Genomic DNA, 21,480 nt, shown 5'->3' with positions numbered 1-21,480 from the left:
TCAGGGCTTCCACTAACAGGTTCATACATCTAATTAACTGCCCCCCTAAAAGATCACCAAAGAAAAGAAAAAGAGAAATTTCTTTCCCAAAGAACCCTGATATTAAATTTGGATTAAATATTAAAAAAAAGAAAAATTCAATAGATAAGTGACACTGAAGGAAAACCACAGCTGGGCTAACAAGCTAAGTCACAAATCAAAGTGTGATAAGTGTCGGTTTCCTGATCTAAGTTTTGCTGGGCTACCTGGTAAATCTGAAGTTTAGTGTCAGTTTACTGGGCTAATAAGCTAACCCGAAAATCCAAGGTCAACAGTTGTCAGTAACGTGATCTGTTCCAAATTGATAAGCTTCAGTGTACTGATTCCTTGCTTTTTGTTGTTTGAGCCTTATTGGGTAATAGCCCCATACTTGTAATTAACCCTATAAAACCTCATGTGCACGTCTTGGAGGTGCTCAGAGCTTTGGAAAAGAAACCCCTCTGAGCCCGCCAGCGTAATAAATCTCAGTACTCCAACCCTCTGTGTGATTCTTATTTCTTGGCTGGCCTTTTGTTTCCATAACAACACAAGCTGCTGGTAAATCCCCATGTCTCACGTGGGAAAATCTGAAACATCCTTCTCACCACTCAGAGTCATCATAAGCCCACACCACACCTCCTGCCGTTAAATGCAGGAGCACGGTTAGGGCCCGGCCTTTGCTGTCTTTGTGTCATCACAGTGAGACAGGATGGAAGGGGGAAGAGCACAGCCATTCAAGGAAGGCCGCAGCAATTGACATCAAAATGGTGAAGGATTCAACCCCCAATAGGCCTTGAGGCTCAGGATGAAGAGATTTAACTTCTAGCAGATCTTGAGATTCAGTAAACATCCATTGTAATAGTAACCTGGTGAATAACATGCCCCAGGCACCATGGCAGTCCCAATGATAGCCACAAAAGGTCAAAGGGTGGGAAATGGCCAACTCCCTGGGAATCCTAGCCCCTTGCCCTAAGGCTGGTCCTTCTACTTATTAGCATATGAAACCACCAAGCCCAAGAAAACAAGCAACACAGCGCCACCTCGCGGTCACCACTCTCTGTCCCTCTTTGGAGAAGACAGACCTTCTGTCTGTGGGGTGTGTACCTACTTCTAATCTGTGCATGAAACCCCCACAACTCGTGACGTTTCTCTTGCATTTCAATGTATCTGTCTGAATATATATACCTTTACTCAGCACTGGCTTGCTCTTGAATTCTTTACTGCATGAAGTCAAAGAACAAAATCTGGTGGGGCACATCCCAGGGGCTCAACGAAAGCCTGGGACACAGCCCTTCTCATGCCCAACGTTTTTTATTCTTGTATCAACAGGACTGGTCTGTGAAGGGAGGTCTGAGACCCCAGCTAAGGGACAGAAGCAGCCTCCAGGGCTCCAGCTTGCAGGCAGCCTCTCCCCCAGCATGGGTCTTGGGGTCTGCCCGGTTCTCTGTGTTTCCCTGTTGTGCTGACTCCCCAGCCAGACAGCGTACTCCTAGGCCTGTCCCCACAAAACCCTTCTCTCCAAAATACAAGCACGTCATGTCACAATCCTCTTTTTCAACCAGGAAATGTTCAGCCCACTTTTTTCCTCCCCAATAAATTACCCAACTGTCCTCCCTCCCATCACATCACTTCTTTCTTTGTGAGAACTCTGCACTCGCCACACCCCATCATGAACACAGGTGTCTTGCTGGCTGTGACCGAGATGTTTCTTTCTCACACAGCAAGCGTCCTTTCACTTTCCCCTTGTTACCTTAAAAAAGCCTTTCCTGAGTCACCCACCCCTCTGATTATGAACTCACAATGTGCTGAAGTTGCAGTCACTATGTGCATACATCCCAGTTTTGGCTAGGTTTCCATCACAAGATCTTCATTAAGGAGCTGCATCAAGAAGTTATACAGGGTATTCTTACATCAGAGTGGAGGAACCTGCAAAAAATTTAAACGGCTTTGAAGAGAGTGTTAACCAGGGGCAGAGATGTCACGGGTCCTAGTCAAAAGTGTCATGAGGAAAAATGTTCTCCCAAGGCTCAGAGTGGCTTCTGAACACAGAATCCTCAGGGAGGAGGTGACAGGCAGTGATTAGGGTGGGTGATACAGGTTACGCTCCCCCAGCTGGGGAAGAATATGTTTTTTTCTTGTTTTCCAAACAATTTCTTACTACCTTTTTCTCTTATTGCCACATACCATTTCCTACGAATTAAGCATATCAATGTCAGTCATTTGGGCCACTTGGGAGAAGCTACACGATGCCATTCACAGGGATGGGGCATGACAGCCACACCAGTCTGGGTTGAAAGACCAGTGGGGGTATTTGCAAGGTAATCACGGGCATGCAGCAAACTCCCCAGCTTCAATGACCTCATCTCAAAGCTGGGGTCAATAAAACTACCAGGCAAATTGCGTGAAGATTATGGCCAATGTTTACTAGGTAAGTGCCCGTGAAAGCTGCCGCTTAATGGGGAATGAGTACGATCAATGAGGCCCTGTCTACCTGCCCACACGCGCCCTGCCTTCCTGCCTTGCTGCAACAGCAGAACTTGTTTAGCTGAGATGAACACCCCCAGAGCAGCCCAGACGGGAAAGCTCCCAGCTCTGTACGGCGAGACGTGTTCCTTTCCTTCTCAGAGCTGATCACAGTTTGCTGTCGTATGTTTTTATGTTTATCCCTTTTGTAACTCCCTCTCCTCCGGAGTTTTTGCTCAAGCAGCACAGGGCCAGGTGTGTCTTGGGTCCTGCCGGATATTCTGGGCAGGGAAACAGCCAACTCCATATCTGGCTCTGGTGCTGAACGGAGAGAGCAGAAGGCCCAGGGGCCCATGCTGAACTGAGGCCCCTGCACCCAAAATTATGGTCTGACCTTGGACAAATTACACAGTCTTCTTTACCCTGAGATTCCTCATCTGTCCATGAAAATAACTGCCCATGTCACACAGAGTTACAAGTATTAAAGGAAATCAACAAATTCACAACCTAGCCAAGGGGCTACAAGTGCATCCTCAACAGACAAATGCTGCCTTTACGGCTCTGATGCACGCTAAGCGGGGCGGCCCCACACAGTGAACACTGCTAAGTGCCAGGGTGTTAAATGCTTCATGTGTGCTATAATACTCTTTAGATCTTACAACAATCCCAGGAAGAAATGAATATTATCATGCCCATTTCACAGATTCACCAACAGGTTGAGAGTATGCATTCTATTCCAAGGCCCTATGGTGAAGAAATGGCAATTTAAACCGGAATCTGGGCCCAGGCCTTGGCTCCATCTCTCTCCCATCCACCTGACCACTTGCCTATGAATTCCACCTGTCCAATATAAAAGTTTGCAGCCGGCCATCTCTTAAAAGCAATGTGTGCCACCGTTTGTCAATGTTGTTTAATTACCATAAACTGTTCTCAGAAACCACTACAGTAAAGAAAGTTGGACTTAAGGAATTCTGCATTGCGTTCTCCTGCAATGTGCAGGATCCCTTTCCTACACCTCCAAATCCAAGTGTATGCTTCCTCCATGTTTATGTTTGCACACGGCTTATTAAAGCAGAAGGTATCTGCAGTAATTCCATCTCGGTTGCTTTCCAAGTTTGCAGATTATCCATATTCGGTCTGTGAACGAAAATACTACAATGTGAATGAGAATACTGCAACCATGTCAGTAAACAAAGAATACTGATACCAAGTCATTAAAGGCTTCCGCCACTCCCCGGCGAGGACAGGCCTGCAGCCCAGCCACTGCAGCAACTCACAATGGTGCCCTCTGAGCAGACTCAGAATAAGAAAGGACGGGCTACTGGCCCGAGATAGCTAGGTGCTTGTCTAAAAAATGAATTCAGTGAGTCCTAATATTTGCTTCCTCCCATTCATACAAAATCACTAAATTCTTGAACTTGAGATACCTGGCTTTCTTTAGATAACAAGTAATCTTCTATTGTTCCAACAACCTGGTCTTTGTTGTAGTGCTCCTATATATCCTAGCTCTTCCTCAACCTCTTGGGAGCAGTCCCTCAGAGAGTTCTGAGAGACGGTCATCCTGGCTCGAGTCCTCCCGCCAAATAAAACATAACTCTTAACTTTTAGTCTGCACGTTTATTTCAGTCAACAGTTTTGGACACCATGAAGCACCACAGCAGATTTCTCTCCACCTGAACTCTCCAAGTAACCAGAGCCTTGGTACCAGCAGTGGCCCTTTGTGCTCATCCACATCCTCGGGGGGTCCAGATGAATTTGGCTGAGTCTCTCCTGGTTCTCAGATCTCACATATTGGTTGATGATCCTAAGTTTTATCTGGCGGTGTATCCAGGTACGTGGCCCTCCAGTTGAAAGAAACTGAGGTGAATTACCCACCCAGTGGAGACATCCCGAGTGGGTCCAAGTTGAAAGACACTGGGTTCAGGACTGAGTGGTTAGGTAAGAGGCTGGTCTAATGTTTTCCTCAATTTGGTTACCTCCATTGAATTTTTCAGGATAAAAGTAAAACTCTTATGAGGAAACTTTCAACTCCAAATTTTGGACCATCCTCCTGGCTGGTAACAGCATTCTCGGGTGACAGGGAATCTTCCGGGAGTGGTAGACACAAAGACTTCATGCCACAGAGTTGTCCCTGTGGGAAATCTTACTAGCAAATTTATTCTGAGAACCCGACCTTACAATGGGGAATAGAACTTTCAAAAAAAAAAAAAATACAGAACAGGAAAGAAAAGAAAAAGAAATGACAGATTGCCAGTCTCCAAGTAAAACCCCAGCCAGATTTATGTACATACAAAACTTACAACATTAATCGGGAATAAGAAAAAAAAAAAAACTCACTCTGGAAATAACCAGGCCTGATAAAAACATTTTTTGGCATTCTGAACTTATAAAAACAAAATCCCCTTTAGTGGGAACTTGGATTTCTCTTCCTGTGTCCTTGAAATGTAAACGTTTTATCTTTCTCTGGATGTTTTAAGTGTGTGCATGTAAGTATATATATGTTTAGTTTAGTTTTTAAAGGAAACCTTGGACTCTGCCATACAAAAGGTTCAAGTATTGTGTACATACGGTGGCCACGCAAATAAATTGGGATTCTAAGCAATTCTTTGATTGTACCAATTTTCAGATATTTTGCCATCTTAAACTTTGTTGCATCAGCCTGGACCACGAAGGCTTTAAGCTTTTGGAGAGTAAACCTTTGAATTTTATTTAGGCAACACCCCGACTCTCATGTGGAAGGGCCTCTTCATCTTATTGGTTTAAAATCACTATATATATATATATATATATATATTTATATATATATAAATTGATGGCCATATGATGGATTTTTTAATTTGGAAAAACTTTTTAATTGGTGAAAGTTTAAAGAGATCTCATTATAAACGGCTGTTTTATTGGTACCTATTAAAATAAAGTTTAAATGCAGAAAAATATATCTAATGGTTAACCTAAGAACTCAGATATAAAAATATAACTGGTTTGAAAAGCTACATTTTTGTTTTTCCTTTCTGATAAATGTTTCTAGAGATGCTAATAAAAACTTAGTATAATTAATGTTAATTAGGTTGAATAACTGGAAAAAAGATTGTAAAAATGTCAAAAAAACAGATAAGTGGCTTATCCCAAAAGGATAAATATTTTTATATGGTTATTTTGAATGAGATTAATAAAATGGACATTTTTGGATTTACATACAGGGTTTTGATACTACACTACGTAAAGTTAAAAAAAAAGGGCCAAAGAGTTCACCTACTCCCCCCCAACATTAAAGTTCAAACAAGTCCGTTTTATTTACCACAGTTTAAAATATATTTATATGTAGACTGAAATACTTGATCAAGGATTGGGACAACAGACCAATTAATGAAATTAAAAATCGAGAAGGGCCTAAGCTCTTTGGCTGAAACTTGGGCATCCTAGAGACTTCTATAAAATTATATACAATGTACACCCACAAAAAAAGGTTTCTGTCACTCCTTCTAGAAATAAGAATTATTGATTAAACTTAATAAATATAAAAATTAAAGGTATAAGATTTAATAAAATTGAGATAAAAGTTTGTGAAATTGGTATATTTAGATGGTCTTTATATAAACCTTTTGCTTATGTTGTGGGATAGATATGTTTCAGTGGAAAAACGCTTCCCCTTCTTGGTATTATAAGGCTGGGCACATGTCTATCCCTCTGAAAATATTAATTGAACAAATTAAAGGAAACCAATATAGTTACTTGAGACGTCCAATATAACGTAAATCTAAAAAGTAATTTGAGTAGCTAAAAAAAAAATATAGGTTTACCCTGGGTTTAACTTATAACTCAAGGAAAAGAGACCTTAATAAATGTCTTATGCAAGCTTTGGAAGACAAAATAAAGAAAACCTTAGTTTTAAAACATGGAATTCTTTGTTTACAGCTCTTCTCACTGATACAAAAATGCCAATTAAGGAGATAAAATTGGGTCTGGGTGACAGAGCAGTTATCTGGGGACCTGGAAGAGAGTGTCTTTGTCTTGCAGATCAGAAATATAAATACAACAAACAGTGACCTAGGACTGAGCCTAATTAGCTCAACGAAATAAAACTTGAGGCCATGAAATTTTTGGCATTTTAGAACTCAGAACTCTGACGGGTCCTTCAGACTTTGTGAGGAAATCTTAATTATCTGTTTCATAAATAGTAAGCCTTAGTGATTTGAGCAAGCAAATTCAGCTTACTCCAACTATTATTATAAATATAAGTAAGTTTTAAAGTGAAGCTATGAGATCTCTAGCTTTTGTTTGTTTATAAGCCTGCATACAGATTATAGAAGTGAGATATTTCTACTGCTAAAAAAAAAAAATTTCGAAGTCAAAGAGCTCTGCTTAATTGATGTAAAAATATAAGAGCTTAAAAATTAAGTATTTTTAAAATAAAAACTTAACAAATTGACTTTCAGTGTCATGTGAATTGGAAAATATTCAATATTAAGGTAATATTTGATATTGTTTAGTTTAAGTATGTTCTAATAAATATAGACATCTTTAAAATCATCCATCTTAACTATAATACCTTTACTGTACCTAGGTTTAATGAAAGTCAAATAAGATCCTGTTATATCTGTTGCAGATTTGTCAAAAAAAAAATAACAGTAATGTGCTGTGGTAAAATTTTAAGTAAATTAAATGCAAATGAGATGAGAGCTTTGGGTAAATATTTAAAATATATTTTTAAAATGTATGCTTAAAATAATCTCTAAATGTTTGATATCTTTAAATTCTAGAGTTGTGCTAAATTAAGTTAAATGACAAGATTTTATTAAATATCTATGCCATTTTCAGATAAAATGATTGAAATATGAATTACTTAACATTTAACTTCCTCTTACAGTGAAACTAAAGGTGTTTAGAAATATTAATAAATGGTTGGTGTCACACAGAAATAGTCTCTATTAGTAAGGGAATGATCTCAGTATCCTAGGAAAGTAATATAAATGCGTAAAGGAAGATGTAAGAATGGAATAATACTTTGTTAATGAAAAATAGTGACTTTCTCCTGAAGCTGGTTACCTCTGAATGGAAGACAAAATAAAGGACACACTAATATAAGTATAGAAAGCTGTGGAAGGCTTGTGGAAAAGGAACCCTGAGGAAAGTTTTGTACGTGGTCAGAATTGGCTAAGTTTAGAATCAAATTGGGCAACGTAAATGAATCTTAGAAGTTAGCTGGAACAAGATTAGATTTGGTTTTCTCTCTGTTAAGAGGAAAAAATTTTCTTAAAATATTAATCCACCTTCAGTAACAGATTGTAAAACTTCTTATACCACTTAGCTGATCTGTTCTGCCTTTACATTTGACATATTTTCTTGTTAATGAATTAGTACTATATTACAGTGATCTATATGTTTATCTGATCAAGTGTTCTGAAATCTTTCAAAAAGCTCCCCAAATATAAAATTCTAATTAATTAAATAAAAATTAATTTAATTAATTAAAATTCTTTTAATCTCCAGTTAAGTTTGGGATGATACAGAAGGCCCCTGAAACATCCCAAAGAGAGATTTTTAACTATAAAGTTTCATTTGGCATTTTAAATAACATGGAATTGTCAAATGAATCATAAAACTTCTAAGGTTATATTGAATGAGAAATATTATTAATATAGGTATTGTAGAAATTATATGGACTCCCTAAAATTCTGGTATATCTGAAATGTTACCAGTGATAATTATGGGTATAGTGAACAGGTTTCTTTATTGATTATAGTGTAACGGTGTTTAACCATGCTTTTAAATCTTTTGTCATTTATAGACAGTTAATTGTTTTCTTCTGATGGTTTTGCAAAATGCTTTCTCTTCAAGGAGATTTACTGATTTCTAATAAATTTCAAACTACAGCACTGAACTAAACTGGGTAAGAAATTTTAATGTTCTAATGAAAACTCTCATTAAAAGAATTAGTTACATGGGACTGATTAACCAGCTGAATATGGTTATAATTTTTGATATTGTTTGAAATACTACTGCCTTTTAACCTGTTTCCCAGACATAAAGAATCTCTTCTCCTTAAGCTAGTTATGGTTCACAGCAATTTGATAAATTATAACTATGTATACAGACTTGGAACAGTTATCTTTTCTCTCTATCTGATCCCTCAAAAGACTAAAAATACTTAGGTCCCCAGTGGCTCTATCAGACAAATTAGGGAGATCATCTCCTAAGAGATATAGGAGTATAAAGGTATTTTAAGGATTTTAAAGAGAAAAGAATTTACCTAAATCTGTAAGGCAAAAATCCATGAAAAGCCTTGACGTGGCTTTCTTGGCCTTAGAAAACCTTATTAACATTCTACCCTGAGACTCCGTATTAAAACTTCCAACACAGTCAATTTAAAAAGCCTATATGATCAAATAATCAGATTTAATTTGTAAAGAAATTAATCTTGATTTGGCTATATTTGAGAAAACTGAGGGTAACTTTAGAGAGAAAAAAATTATATTTTAGTCAATATTAAATTCTAGTTTTGTTAATTGAGGTCCATATTTACTAAGACACTTCCCAGATCATTCCTTGCTGTTATGTCACACTGCTGTACAGTTTAATTGAATTATGAAAAGAATACTCTAGGTTTGATTCTGAAGCTCAGTAATCTATCCTTGGGTAAAATTCCAATGCCCCATGACCTGCAGCCAGGGGATTATGCATACTGCAACAGGCATGACTTAAAGAACTGTCTCCAACCTGAATGGAAAGACCCTTTTTCAGATACTCTTAACTAGACCATACACACCAAAGCTGAAGGAAACGGAGTCTCAGATTCATTTCCTATCTGAAACAGCCACTGCAGTGCACTGGCCTATAGAGCGCTGCTCACCTTAAAACAATGCCCAAATGGAGAAAAAGCTTCCATACCAGGATGAGAAGAAGACGACATCTGAGCTAGACTGCTGACCCAAGACACCGGACCAGGACTGTATACCAATTACTTTGATAATTTCTCCAACCTTTGATTATGAACTACTCCAATTGTTAAGTTTATGATAAATTACCTATGTCTAGTACTTCTGTGTTACCTTGGTGGGTTTCCCTAATACAAGGCTCTAACTAGGTAGCCCTCAGAAACATTATTCTAAAAAGAATTTATAGTTCTGTTTAGGCCACTGTTGATCTTACAAGGTGGGAGATTTCAACTGGCCAATTAATACCTGCTCTGACCCTGACCATAAATATGAACTTTCTCATAGGATCAAACTCAGAAACACAAGCAAAATTTTAACCCAAAAATACAACTTCTCGACTATTAAATTCTTACTCGTGACTTTATTAACGTTACTAGCTGTATTACTTATATCCTGTCTATTTTATAAAATTGTTGTCTATTACATTTCTCAATGTGTAACTAGGCCCACAAGATTGATGATGGCTAAACATCTTGAAGAAACAGATAAAATTTATAACCCTGAATAAAATAAATATAATAGTGTGATTCTAGGTATGGGAATGAGCAAAGAAGGTTAAACACTTCCTGGATCATAATAGAGTAGTAAGACAGGTGATCCAGAGAACTTTTAGTATCAACAGGGCCTGATAAAAAAAACTAACACCTTGAATGGCAACTCAGAAGATTCTTCACCTGAACTAGGAATGAGCCATCCTAGCAACGTGGGACAAAATTGGTCATGAAATGTCTCTCAAAATATTGGTCGAATTTAGGACCAAGGGGGAACACTGTGAATGAAAATACTACAATGTGCATGAAAATACTGCAACCATGACAGTAAACAAAGAATGCTGAATCCGAGTCATCAGCGGCTGCTGCCAACCCCCAGCGAGTACATGCCTACAGCCCGGCCTCTCAGCCACTCACAGTGGTGCCCTCTGAGCAGACTCAGGGTAAGAAAGGACAGGATACTGGCCCTAGATAGCCAGGGGCTTGCCAAAGGAATGAATTCAATGACCCAAATGTTTGCTTCCCACCATACATAGAAAACCACTAAATACTTGAACTTGAGATATCTGGTTTTCTTTAGATAACAAGCAATATTTTATTGTTCCAATTACCTGATCTTTGTTGTAAAGATTCTATTTATCCTAGCTCCTCCCCTACCTCTTGGGAGCAGTCCCTCAGAGTGATCTGAGAGGCTGTCATCCCGGCTCGAGTCCTCCAGCCAAATAAACCAAATCCCTTAACATTTAGGCTGAACGTTTATTTCAATGAAGTCCCAGAATAGACACAACTCATCAATTCTGTAATGGAACACACTGAATCAGGAACCAAAAGCGTGTTTTAGTCCGGAAAATCTCCGGGTTCCTATTTCTTCCTGTCATTATACAATCCCTCCAGAACTCATTACTTTGCTTTCTGCTCCTCTGGCAACCAAACTCAGAGAAGAGTCAACTCAGCAGAGCACCATGTTGGGGAGAACCCCCCGCAGAAGCACTGCAGGCTGCCTTCCCTCCCGCACGCTCTGCTGACCCTTGGTGTCCTCCGTGGAGACCAGGCCAACACAGCTCTTCCCAACAGCTGCAAAGTCGCTCACGTTAAATAAATCATTTTATTTTATATGATATTTTACGTATATACCCATCTCTGAAAACAGCTTTGCCAGAAGCCCAAATCTTCAACATTAATCTGCAAAGGCAAATCAGGTCCCAAGGGAAAACATGTCTTAAGACGACTCTAAGGCCTCCAAAGTCCTCTCCACGACCATGAACCAAACTGCCTGCAGGTCTGCAGCTGCAGGAGGCTACATGTCTGCTTTTAAAGCAACCCCTTTCTGCCCTCGGGTGCTACAATGCCTTTTTATGCCCTCCCATCACAGGGCAAGAGCAGCCGCTGCAGAACCTTGCAGGGCAGCACTGACAGGACTGGACAAAGGGGATCAGAGCTAAACAAAGCATTCTGATGACACGAGCTTGTCACTGTGTCTCTTTACAGATGTAGATATATATAGAGAGAAGTGGGGTGATATTGCTCAAAGTCACACAGCTAATAAGTGGCAAAGTATATAACTCTGCTCCTCCCTCCTGTGTGACGCCCAACTGGGACAACCGCAGGGTTCTCTCGTGGCTGCCTGAACAGTCTTTTCCTATCACTCATGACACACAATAGTGTCTGAACTTAGCCTGCATTTGCAGCATCTTTTCCCTCCAGTTTCTCAGGAACAAGGCTGTTCGGGCCTGTATGAATTCCGGCTTCCTGAAATCTCCGTGCTCAGGCTGGTCTTGCCTGTGCATCCGGCCCGCTGCTCAGAGGCTCTTCCTCCCCTGCAGGAGGACGTTTCTAATCTTCACAGGGACACAACCTCAGGGGAGCTCTCCTCTCGCCCTCAGCATGGCAGGTATCCCAGGCCTCATCCCTAGCAGCCCCGTTAGGACGGTGTCTGCCCAGCTCTGCTAGTCAGATCAGCAGCCTCACTGCCAGGGATTATACCCAGGTCACACTGCAAACCTACTGCCTGCCTCACAGCCCCCAGCCAGCAGGTCACCTGGAAGTCACAGCAAGTGCCCCACCCAATCCAGCAGTCTCTTCTTTTGCCAGCACCACTGATGAATGGTTTCCAACCTTCGGTCAGTTTCGCACAAAACAGCACCTTCAACTGTGAAACGGGCGGTTTTTCTTCTGCACCTCATCCTTACTGGAAACGTAAAGGGAAACCAAAAGGCCTTTTCTCAACCCTTTTCTGATGAAACCCTCCCACCCACAATACTCATATGCTCAAGAGCTTTGGATCCACATGACTTTCTTTCTCTGAGGCTAAGTGGCTCAAAAAACTAAGGGATTCTTTCTCCTTTGAGGGTATTAGCACTCAGTTTCTCGGCTTTAATCTGTTTTTGTCTCTCTCTTCAGTGACCCTAGCAGTTGCCACCTCTTACTCCCTTCAGCAGCCTCCCTCCCAACATCTAGTCTAGGAAATCAGCTGTGATGAGGGGCCCGGGGGCAGTCACAGAAGATGCAACTAAGGCACAGAGAGGCTACATAATTTGCCCAAGAAATCACCTTGAACCACCAACAGAGTGTGTCACGTCCCTCTGTTTAACTCTAATGCTAAGCAAGTTAACTTTTTGTAGATTATGTTTATAAACAGATGAGGTATGAAAATACATACAAGGACACACATCAACTCTAAGATATTCATTAACTCCACTATTTTGTTTCTATTTATTTTATTTCTATTAAAAAATTAAGAACCCCTGCAGTCAATATAGCAAAATGTTACTGGGTTTTAAATCCAGAATATACAGGGGTTGTGTCATTACTCATTCTTGTATGTATTTTCACAAGACAAAATGATTTGAAAGTCTCTCTCCCCGCCCCCTACTCACTACTGGCTCTCACCAGAGCTCCCAGACCACACATCTAACAGCCTTTCACTTTACCCACAGCTGAACTCATCAGTTTTCCCCCAGAACTCCCTCTGCTGCTTTCCCTCCTCAGAACACAGCAGGACCATTATTTAACTCATTAATCCACCCAGAAACCTGGGCCTTACTCCATCCTACCTTCACAGAAATCATTGATCCTTTCCTCTTTACCATCTAAACATGCCTTCAATCTGTTCGCTTTTACCCACTGACCGTCCCACCGCTCAAGTGGAAGCCAACAACACCGCCCACCTGGACTCATGAGTCTCCCAAGTGGCCCCACAGCCATCTCCCCTACTTGAGACAAATGTGATTGTGTCTCTCCCACGCTTTTGGACTCATTTCAGACCCACTGTTCTTAGAAGAAACTTCAATTTCTTCACCTGGTGAAGGTCTTTGCCATGAAACTGTCAGCTCAGGAAGGGCAGGACACACCCTCGTCCCTCGGCTCCACCATCTAGCAGAGCATCAGCTTGGGAGGATTGAGTTCTTAGCAAACTACTTCACTTATCCATACAAATCCATGGTAGATTAGAAAGATTTTAGATGTTGAGCTTGACTATTAATTTGGGGATTTTGCACTGGCAACCTGCAAGTATATATTCTAATTATTGTGTCTTCTTAAAACCATACCCAGATTAAAGGAGTATTTGTGGAATGTCTTTGGAGTAAAAGGGACTGTACTTTTACAGATTTTATGTTTTAAAATATGAACAACCCTGACAGGGTCAAAAATAGTACCGCCTCACAAGTGACAGAAGACAGGTGAGACGCATATAGCAACAGGTCACAAAGATGGTAAGAGCAAAGTTGTTTCTCCAACCCCCGAAAAAATTCCTCCAAGAACTGAAAACTCAGAAATTTGAAAGTAAAATACTATCATATAAAGAAAGAAAATAAATAATCCTCTTCATCAGGGTTTCTAGATCTGACTGCAGAGTTATTAGCAGGCCATACTGAATCCTAGCACAGAAAAATCAGATGGACTAGTGGTGAGTAAGTTCCAGGAAAACGGCAGTAACTCCTCCACTTGAAAGAGGACACACACTCACTTGTTCAAGGTGATTGTAAACCACATTCTGCAGAAATTCAGAAGATTCAGGCACCGCTTCTAGATGGTGATGACACGGAAGGACGGCTTGGATGCATGCTTCTAACTGAGTCACCGGCATTCTTACACTGCAGGGGGAAATGGAGGCCCTCAGCCAAGAGCACAGTTGTTCCTGTCATGTATCCCAGGCCGTGCCTCGGGGACTCAGTGTACTGTAGCAGTCTGGCCCCAGGTGAGGACCCGCAGCGTGGCCCAAGCAAGCAGGAGGGGCACTGTGCTTGAGAAATCCCATCCCCCATGGGGGCAAGAGGGGCTGGTGGGGTTGTGTGAACCTATAAATGCTCATAGAAATACACCTGCATACATTGAAGTGATAAAATTAACTGTAGCAGGCTATTTAACAAAATTTCAATTGTCAGTGTTAATTTTACCATTCCATTCTGCTTGTCCCCTGCACTCTGAGACAGGCTTAGGCTCTCTCACACATGCAGCTCTGATGCAATAGTTGTGAAGTTATTTTACTTTGCTGCAAGTGTCTTCGCTCCCAGTGTCACTGTGACTGTCGTCTCTTAACACAGTCAGATATCTTCCTGGATCTCTCCCTGAGTTCCTTGCTCCTGCTTCTCAGATCCTGAGATAAAGAACAGGTGAAGGCACATGACTGGAAAAGTCAATGTGGACTTGACCAAAGTCCTCAGTGACCCCCTAGGTGAGTGCTGCCCACCCCTTACCTTCGATTCTCAAGGTTCTGCCCAGGGTGACATCCAGCCAGGAGAGAGTCCTGGGCCGTATTAAAAGCTGTGTGGCTTGGGTGCAGGGAAAGCTGCAGGAGCTGGTTCCGTAGCCGGTCCCATCCACACCTCTGCTCCTCTCTCTCCCGAGGCAGCGCTGCCAAGCCCCCAGGCTCCCTGAGCTTCTGTCTTTCTCTTCTACTCTACTTCAAGCCCTTTTCCTCTTCCTTTATTCCCTGATTATCCCTAGCTGGAGTGATTTTTCTATCATAGAATCTGAAAAAATTTCCTGCAGCTAAAAAAGAGGTGCCAGAGGTCAACGCGCATATGGTGGTTCCTGAAGAGAGCCCCTGGTTAGGGGGACCCTCACCAACACTCATGGGGCATCAGGCATGTTGCAGGGTCGACCACCACCAACAAGAGTTTGCTGTGACACCAAGGCACGCACAGCATCCCTGCTCACTAAATTGTAGTTGTAGTCCTTTATTAAGAAGCAAAAATAAAAAAATTGCTCATGTTTCTTACTAAAATTATTTATGAGGGAGAAAAAGAAATTGTAATAGAAAGAACAAATTTCACTCCATGTTAGATGTGTTCATTTGGCTTTAATCCTGTACCTTGTTTTCTAGGCTCAGACTTGCTATCTCTGCACCTTTTGTAAAAGAAAGTTGCCTTTAGCCTGAAATATCCAGGAGGGTCTATTCTCCGGGCTCTGATCTTTAAGGATATTTGCTCTTCTACACTTATGTATAGATGGCAAGTTGTAAAATAGTGAATAACCTTTCTTTTTTTTGGAGGTTTTACAGGGGCACCATAATTTGACCCACATGGACAGCTGCAGGAACAAAGGATTTCAAGGACAAACAATTCATACAGCAAGAAGTTTGCAACAACCAGCCACATCCCCGCCACTTTTTAGTATAAAAGGAGACTGAATTCTGCCCTGGGGAAGAGAGTTCTACTGGATAACAGTATGCCATTTTCTGGGTCTGCCAGCTTTACAAATAAAGTCTCTTTTCCTTACTCCAACATCTCATCTCCCGATTAATTGGCCTGTCATGCAGCAAGCAGAACGAGTTTGGACTTGGTAACAAATTGACTGCCTTAGAGGTAGTATGTCTCCACTGTTTCCTCATTTCCAGTATTTCACAACCTATCAATTTTATATGCTTTTTAACAACATGAACAAAAAACCTATTACAAGGAATTGATTCCACAGAAATAAAATTATTTCTACTCCTTCAAAACTTTTTTCTTTTCTATTTTATTTTGTTTTGCTTATTGAAAAGAAAATAAATTCAAATCTTTTTATTTCACGTATTTTTATAACTAGATATTGTAAATAGTACAAAGATATTTAAATTGCAATAAAAATTGTTCATATATTAGTATAAAGATATATACACAATCAATGCAGATTAGGAAAGGAGTAGATATTTACTAAAAATCCACTGCACATCCAGTCTTTTACAAGCATATCCTGGAATATAAGCTCTATTATCCAGGGTCCCCCACCCCCAATCTCACTGCGGAGTCCCTTAGTAATCAACTACCAAGGCACCAGCATAGAACCATGAGATCACTATTTTAGGTATAAATGAGAGTATTAGCTCATTCAATTCTAAAACAGAAACCTTAAAATAAATACTGAACTTACTTACAGATAAACAAATTTGGACACAAAAAAGTACAGTTTCTCCCCAAATTCACAAAGACAATAACTGGTAAAGGCAAGATTTGAACTCATCTGCCTTGAATATAAAGCTAAGTTGGAAATCCCCTTCAACTGTGGAGGAACAGCAGCACAGCCTGTCACCCTATCTTTGTTCAGATCTGGCTTTAGACAGCCTGAGACAGCACCCCTTCCTATGGAACTCGAGGGCAAACAATAACAATAAGGATTTTATATTCAGTAGTTTCTTAGGTCTCAATTATATAAAGTGTCAGCAGGTCAGCAGAAAACTCTGGGAAATATGAGTGGGTCCAGAGCTTTTTGCTGATAAGAAACTCAATCTATCAGGACAGAGTGACCTTCCCATGAGAGGCCTCATGAACATAAACTAAAGGCAACTGAGCAATGAAAACTAGCAAGAACATGGAACTCAAGCAAGAAGGATCCCTACCATCCCCTGCCCAGTTGCCTCTTCACCTTTGTGGACAAGACGGCAGAAGGTCCATGTTCTTGTCCAAGTTACATCATCATGGATTCTCACCCATATAATATTACGACTCTATGCTGTCTTAAGTCCTTTCCAACTAAAATATGATGACACCAATATCTCAGCGGAATGTCTATGTCTCCACTTTCTCTCTTCTATTAGGAGACTATATCTATGGCCACAAAGCCGAAATTCAATTAAAAACACCATGCACGAAGCCTGGTGAAAGTCTGTGTAAGAGACATTGTTCTCAAGCTCAGTGAGTGAAAACTCAGAAAAAGTGGTCCTTATCCCTCTGCAAGTGGAAGGTAGCCTGATTGTGTGTGTGTATGTGTGCACACGTGTGTGTGTAAATCAAATACAATGTATTCTGGGATGTGCACAGATTTTTTTTATGTTACTATCATTTCATGAGGATGAGCCAACCTTTAAAGTAATTTGAATCTACTATTCTGAGAGAGTCTCAGGATCTTTTGGTGGAGGATGGGAAAGGGGAAAGGAAAGGAGGAAAGAAGTAAATGAAGCAAAGCTGTAAGTATACTGCTAGGGAAAGGCAAGACATTAATTTTGTTCCTATTTGCATCACACACAAATTAGGGACTGGCTTTCCCACATGTCTTGTCAAGCACTGAGTTGCAGAAGAACAGGTGACAGCCCATTTCTCACTGAGCTTGTGACTGTACGTGGCATCTTATAGACACTAATTATTTAACCTGATCAAACAATCTAGCAGCAGGCTGTAATTCTCCTATTTTGAGAGATAAGAAAACAGGAAGTGAAAGAGGGTATATAGCTTGACAAAAGTCAGAGGACAAGTAAACTAAAGAGGATGAATTCAAACTCAGATCTGAATGCAGAGTCTGATCTTCCCACTCCGAGGGCTGGAAATTCCTTAACACACAGGGTCCCCAGCTCCTCTGCTTTGTTCCTGGCACCAAGCATTTCCCATGGCGATATTCTCCAGTTCTCAGACACAGCGCTCTGTGCAGCCAATAACCTCCATTCGACCTTGATCATCTACCTGTCACGCCCACCAGGCTTCACCAGGCAAGAAAGCTGGCTTTCAACTGCATACAAAGCCACCCCTGTTTTATCCTGGACTCTTCAGCGGCTTTTCCAGCATAAACACAGCCATGAAAGTGCTCACAGTTTGTACATGAGCCACACTACCTCTCTCCATCTCTGTCCCCACCTATACTACTTTGCTATGACCATTTTGAGAATCTTGGAAACAAATTTTTAAAAACAGAAAAGAAAGGATTCTGTAACAAGTACTTAATACTTACAATTTAAATGAGAAGTTACAAAGTGAGTATTTACAAACCGAATCTGCCTTCCTAGGTGTCAGTTTTAACAGTTAAAATATACAATAGCAAAAAATTCTGACTTAAATAATTAACAAAAACATCAACAATAATCTGGAATAAACTCAAAAACAATGCCCATGTTGTACATGGAGGAAGTACACGACTGTACTGTGGGGTAAAGTAAGAGGTGTGAAAGTAGAGACATCAACATTTTGTATGGAGGAAAGCAGTTTTGTAAAAATGTACGTTCTCCTAAAGATAATTCAAAAGTACTAAAAAATCCCACGACAGCACTTCTTTTTTTTTTTTAACTTGAAAAATTATATTAGAATTCTTCAGGAATAATAAAGTCATAATACTAACCAAGAAAATTTGGGATCGAAAAGAGAATCAAAAAATCGCACTGTCAGATATTAAATAAATGTTTACAATATGTAAGATATAGTGCTAGTGTAAGAAAGTAAGATTGATAAAAATAAACCATGAGCTCAAAAAGAGACTCTAGTGTACATAAGTATTCTTTACAGGTGGGATTTCAAGTTAAAAAGCAAAGTAGGAATTCAATAATTGTCTTGGGACAATCAGAGAATCCCCTGGAAAAAACAAATTCTATTCCAGTCATAATGACCGCAAGAAAAATTACAGAATGTGATGTGAATATTAGAAAGTACTAATAACACCGAATATAATTCTTTGCTCATATTAATTCAACTTCTCTTCACTATAACAAGTACCATCATCATCTCCATCTTAGAGATTAAAAAAACCTACAGAAGAAATTTATACCATTATAAGAAAGTATTTCTAAGAATAATATCAGGAATAAAACCCAAAAAGAAGACATTTACAATCTTAAGATTATTTTGGGCCACAACAGAAATGAACCTACTGAACAAAATGAAAGGCAAAAAATGACAAGGAAAAGCTCTCTGATACATGTTGATGAAGACAAGGGGTTAATGTTCATAATATACATAGAGCTGTCACAAAGCAACAAGAAGCTGCCTCACTTAAATGTGTGCAAAGGACAAAAGAGATCATTCACTTTTTAAAAGTCAGATGGCTAATGAGTGAAAAATGCTCAATACCTCACTGGTCATCAAGTGCAAATTAAAACAATGAAAAAGTACTTTTGCTCATCATATTGGCACATATTTTTAAAAGATATTCTAGCTAGTGTCCATCTTTGAGAGAACAAACTGTGAGCGATCTTTTGGAGGATGACATGTCAATGGATATGTAAACTCTGAAAAACGTGTGTACACACAGGCTGAACTCCACATTTTGGAATCATTTCATTTAGAAAAATTCAGTTCAAAAAGATGTACTTATCACAGCATTTACACAGCACTGTTTACAATGGTGAGAAGAAAAGCTGAAGTGAAATCATATCCAGCGATAGAGAATTGGTTACATAAGTTATTCTACATCTTTTCATGTCCCACAGGAGAAGGAATTTCTAGATTCACTTGAAAGGAGCCTGTGATGTATGTAGTTGTCACATCCAAGGACTAAATTTCCAGAAAACTTAACGAAAATAATACTCATACAAGATCACAGGAATGTTTGTACAAGAAGGATGCCAGTCAAACACCCTTTCTGACAGTGGAAAATGGAGAAAACTTAAGTGTCCACCATCAAGACAATGATGCGGTAAATCACGGTGAGCTGTGGGCACTAAAGTTCCGGTGTTTCGGTGTGGTCCAAGGCCTTGTCCACAGTACGCTCCCACGAAAGGTGTCCTTACACAAGAGACCAAACCTGCATATCAGGAAAACCCTCTACTCTATCTGAAAGGACCGGGTGAGTCTGGAGGGAGAGGACGTCTGTGATATATACCTGAGTGAATAAACCGAGCTGCAGAAAACATATAGTATGGCCTTATTTTTCAATAAAGCATATATACACACACATAGACATAGATTTCTCATATACGTGTATGTATGTGTTTATTTATATGACATAGGCATAAAGGTCATGAAATATATACTCCACATTGTCAGCAGTTTTTACTCTCAGGAAAAAAGGGGAAGGGATGTAGGGGACTTTCGGTATCACAACAGATCTCTTTTCAGAATTTCAGTTAAGTATACTTGGAATTTAAAAGTTTATTTAAGTCCAAAGTAAAATGGACGAGGACTCCACAAGACAGAATGCTATACTAGTCATTAAAAATCATGCCAGGGGAGATAGAATATTGTAGAAAAATGTGTAATAAGCCGAATGGAAAATGGAGGTCTCCACACAGTATACAGGCACACAGTGCTCGCTGGTTTTTATGACAGAGGTAATACACACTGATGAAAAGAACAGAAAATAGATTTTAAAGTGTTAATTATTATCTCTGAGTACTGGCACCAGGATAGATCCTTTTGACCCTTTTTTCAGACATTTATATTAAATACACACTATTTTTCATCTGAAAAATGCATTTTTAGATGTCTAGTACCACACATTGGAAAATTACACGAGTACTTACAGAAACAAATAACTAGGAGACACCGCAGCAGCGTCACAAAGTGTAGAAAGGGCGATCCTGAATAACACCGCACAGTTACATAAGGACCCACATAGTGAGAGCACCTGCTGTAACAGGGCGCGGCCCCCTTCCATTTGTCAGATGTGTCTTCAGGGCTGAGGCAGTTCTGAGCACGGCCAGTGTCAGTGCTGGTGTCTGGATGGATGCCACTGGAGGTGAGGGCGCCTGCAAGCCGAGAGGAAGAACAGAAATCATCCTCTGCTTTTTCTGTCTTGTTTCTTTGTTACTTTTAAAGAGAGGCGGAAATAAGATAAACTGGATCTTTCCTACTGAAATTTCAGTAATGAAACCATTTTTAAAGTGATCACAACTTATATTCTGCCTATGACTGTCTTTTCAACAAAGCATCATATTTATAAAATGTTAATTAACTCAGTTAATTAACTCCCTGTTGAAACATTCTAGTAAAGAGCATGAACTGCAGTATGTAAAAGAACCACACCTGCAGTGACTAGCTCAGCTGTCTTGACGGCAGTGCAGTCAGCCCCCACCATCCCGTGGCCCTGAGCTCCTGATGCTGGTAAGAGAGCGCGCTGCTGCCTCAGATGGAAAGAAAAGGTGAAAGCATTTTCTGAAATCTACAGCACTGACAAAACATAACTGATAAATCCCAGGCTCCTTTGAGGCTGTCATTTTCCGTTTCTGGCCAACACCCGTCAATGAGCAGAACCACCCCATTCCCGAGTCATGGGACTCACGTGGGCAGCAGTTTTGGAGAAATTTCCAGGTATAGAATGTAAACCAAATATACATAAATCTCTGAAAAAGAAAAGATGCAATAATCTGATTTTGGAAGACACTAAAATATTCTCCTAAGCCTTAGTAGTTGGAAAGTCTGGGCTTCTACTAAGCCACTTATTTATTTCACAGC

The 21,480-nt window shown here is 40.1% G+C and overlaps 1 protein-coding gene across 1 annotated transcript in view; it reads right to left on the bottom strand.

Annotated features, from left to right (window-relative positions):
• LOC140686237 (trafficking protein particle complex subunit 9-like) overlaps nt 1-21,480 on the bottom strand; it is a 193,914-nt gene that overhangs the window by 119,074 nt on the left and 53,360 nt on the right. The window contains exons 6-7 of the mRNA XM_072939956.1: nt 21,308-21,368; nt 21,052-21,149 (exon numbers count right to left, since the gene is read on the bottom strand). Coding sequence (XP_072796057.1) covers nt 21,052-21,149; nt 21,308-21,368 — 159 coding nt within the window. The remainder of the gene's footprint in view (nt 1-21,051; nt 21,150-21,307; nt 21,369-21,480) is intronic.

The sequence above is a fragment of the Vicugna pacos genome, chromosome 16 (assembly GCF_048564905.1).
Source record: "Vicugna pacos chromosome 16, VicPac4, whole genome shotgun sequence".
Lineage (NCBI taxonomy): Eukaryota > Metazoa > Chordata > Mammalia > Artiodactyla > Camelidae > Vicugna > Vicugna pacos.
Note: the sequence above shows the minus strand (reverse complement) of the source record. Positions and strands in the feature narration are given on the sequence as shown.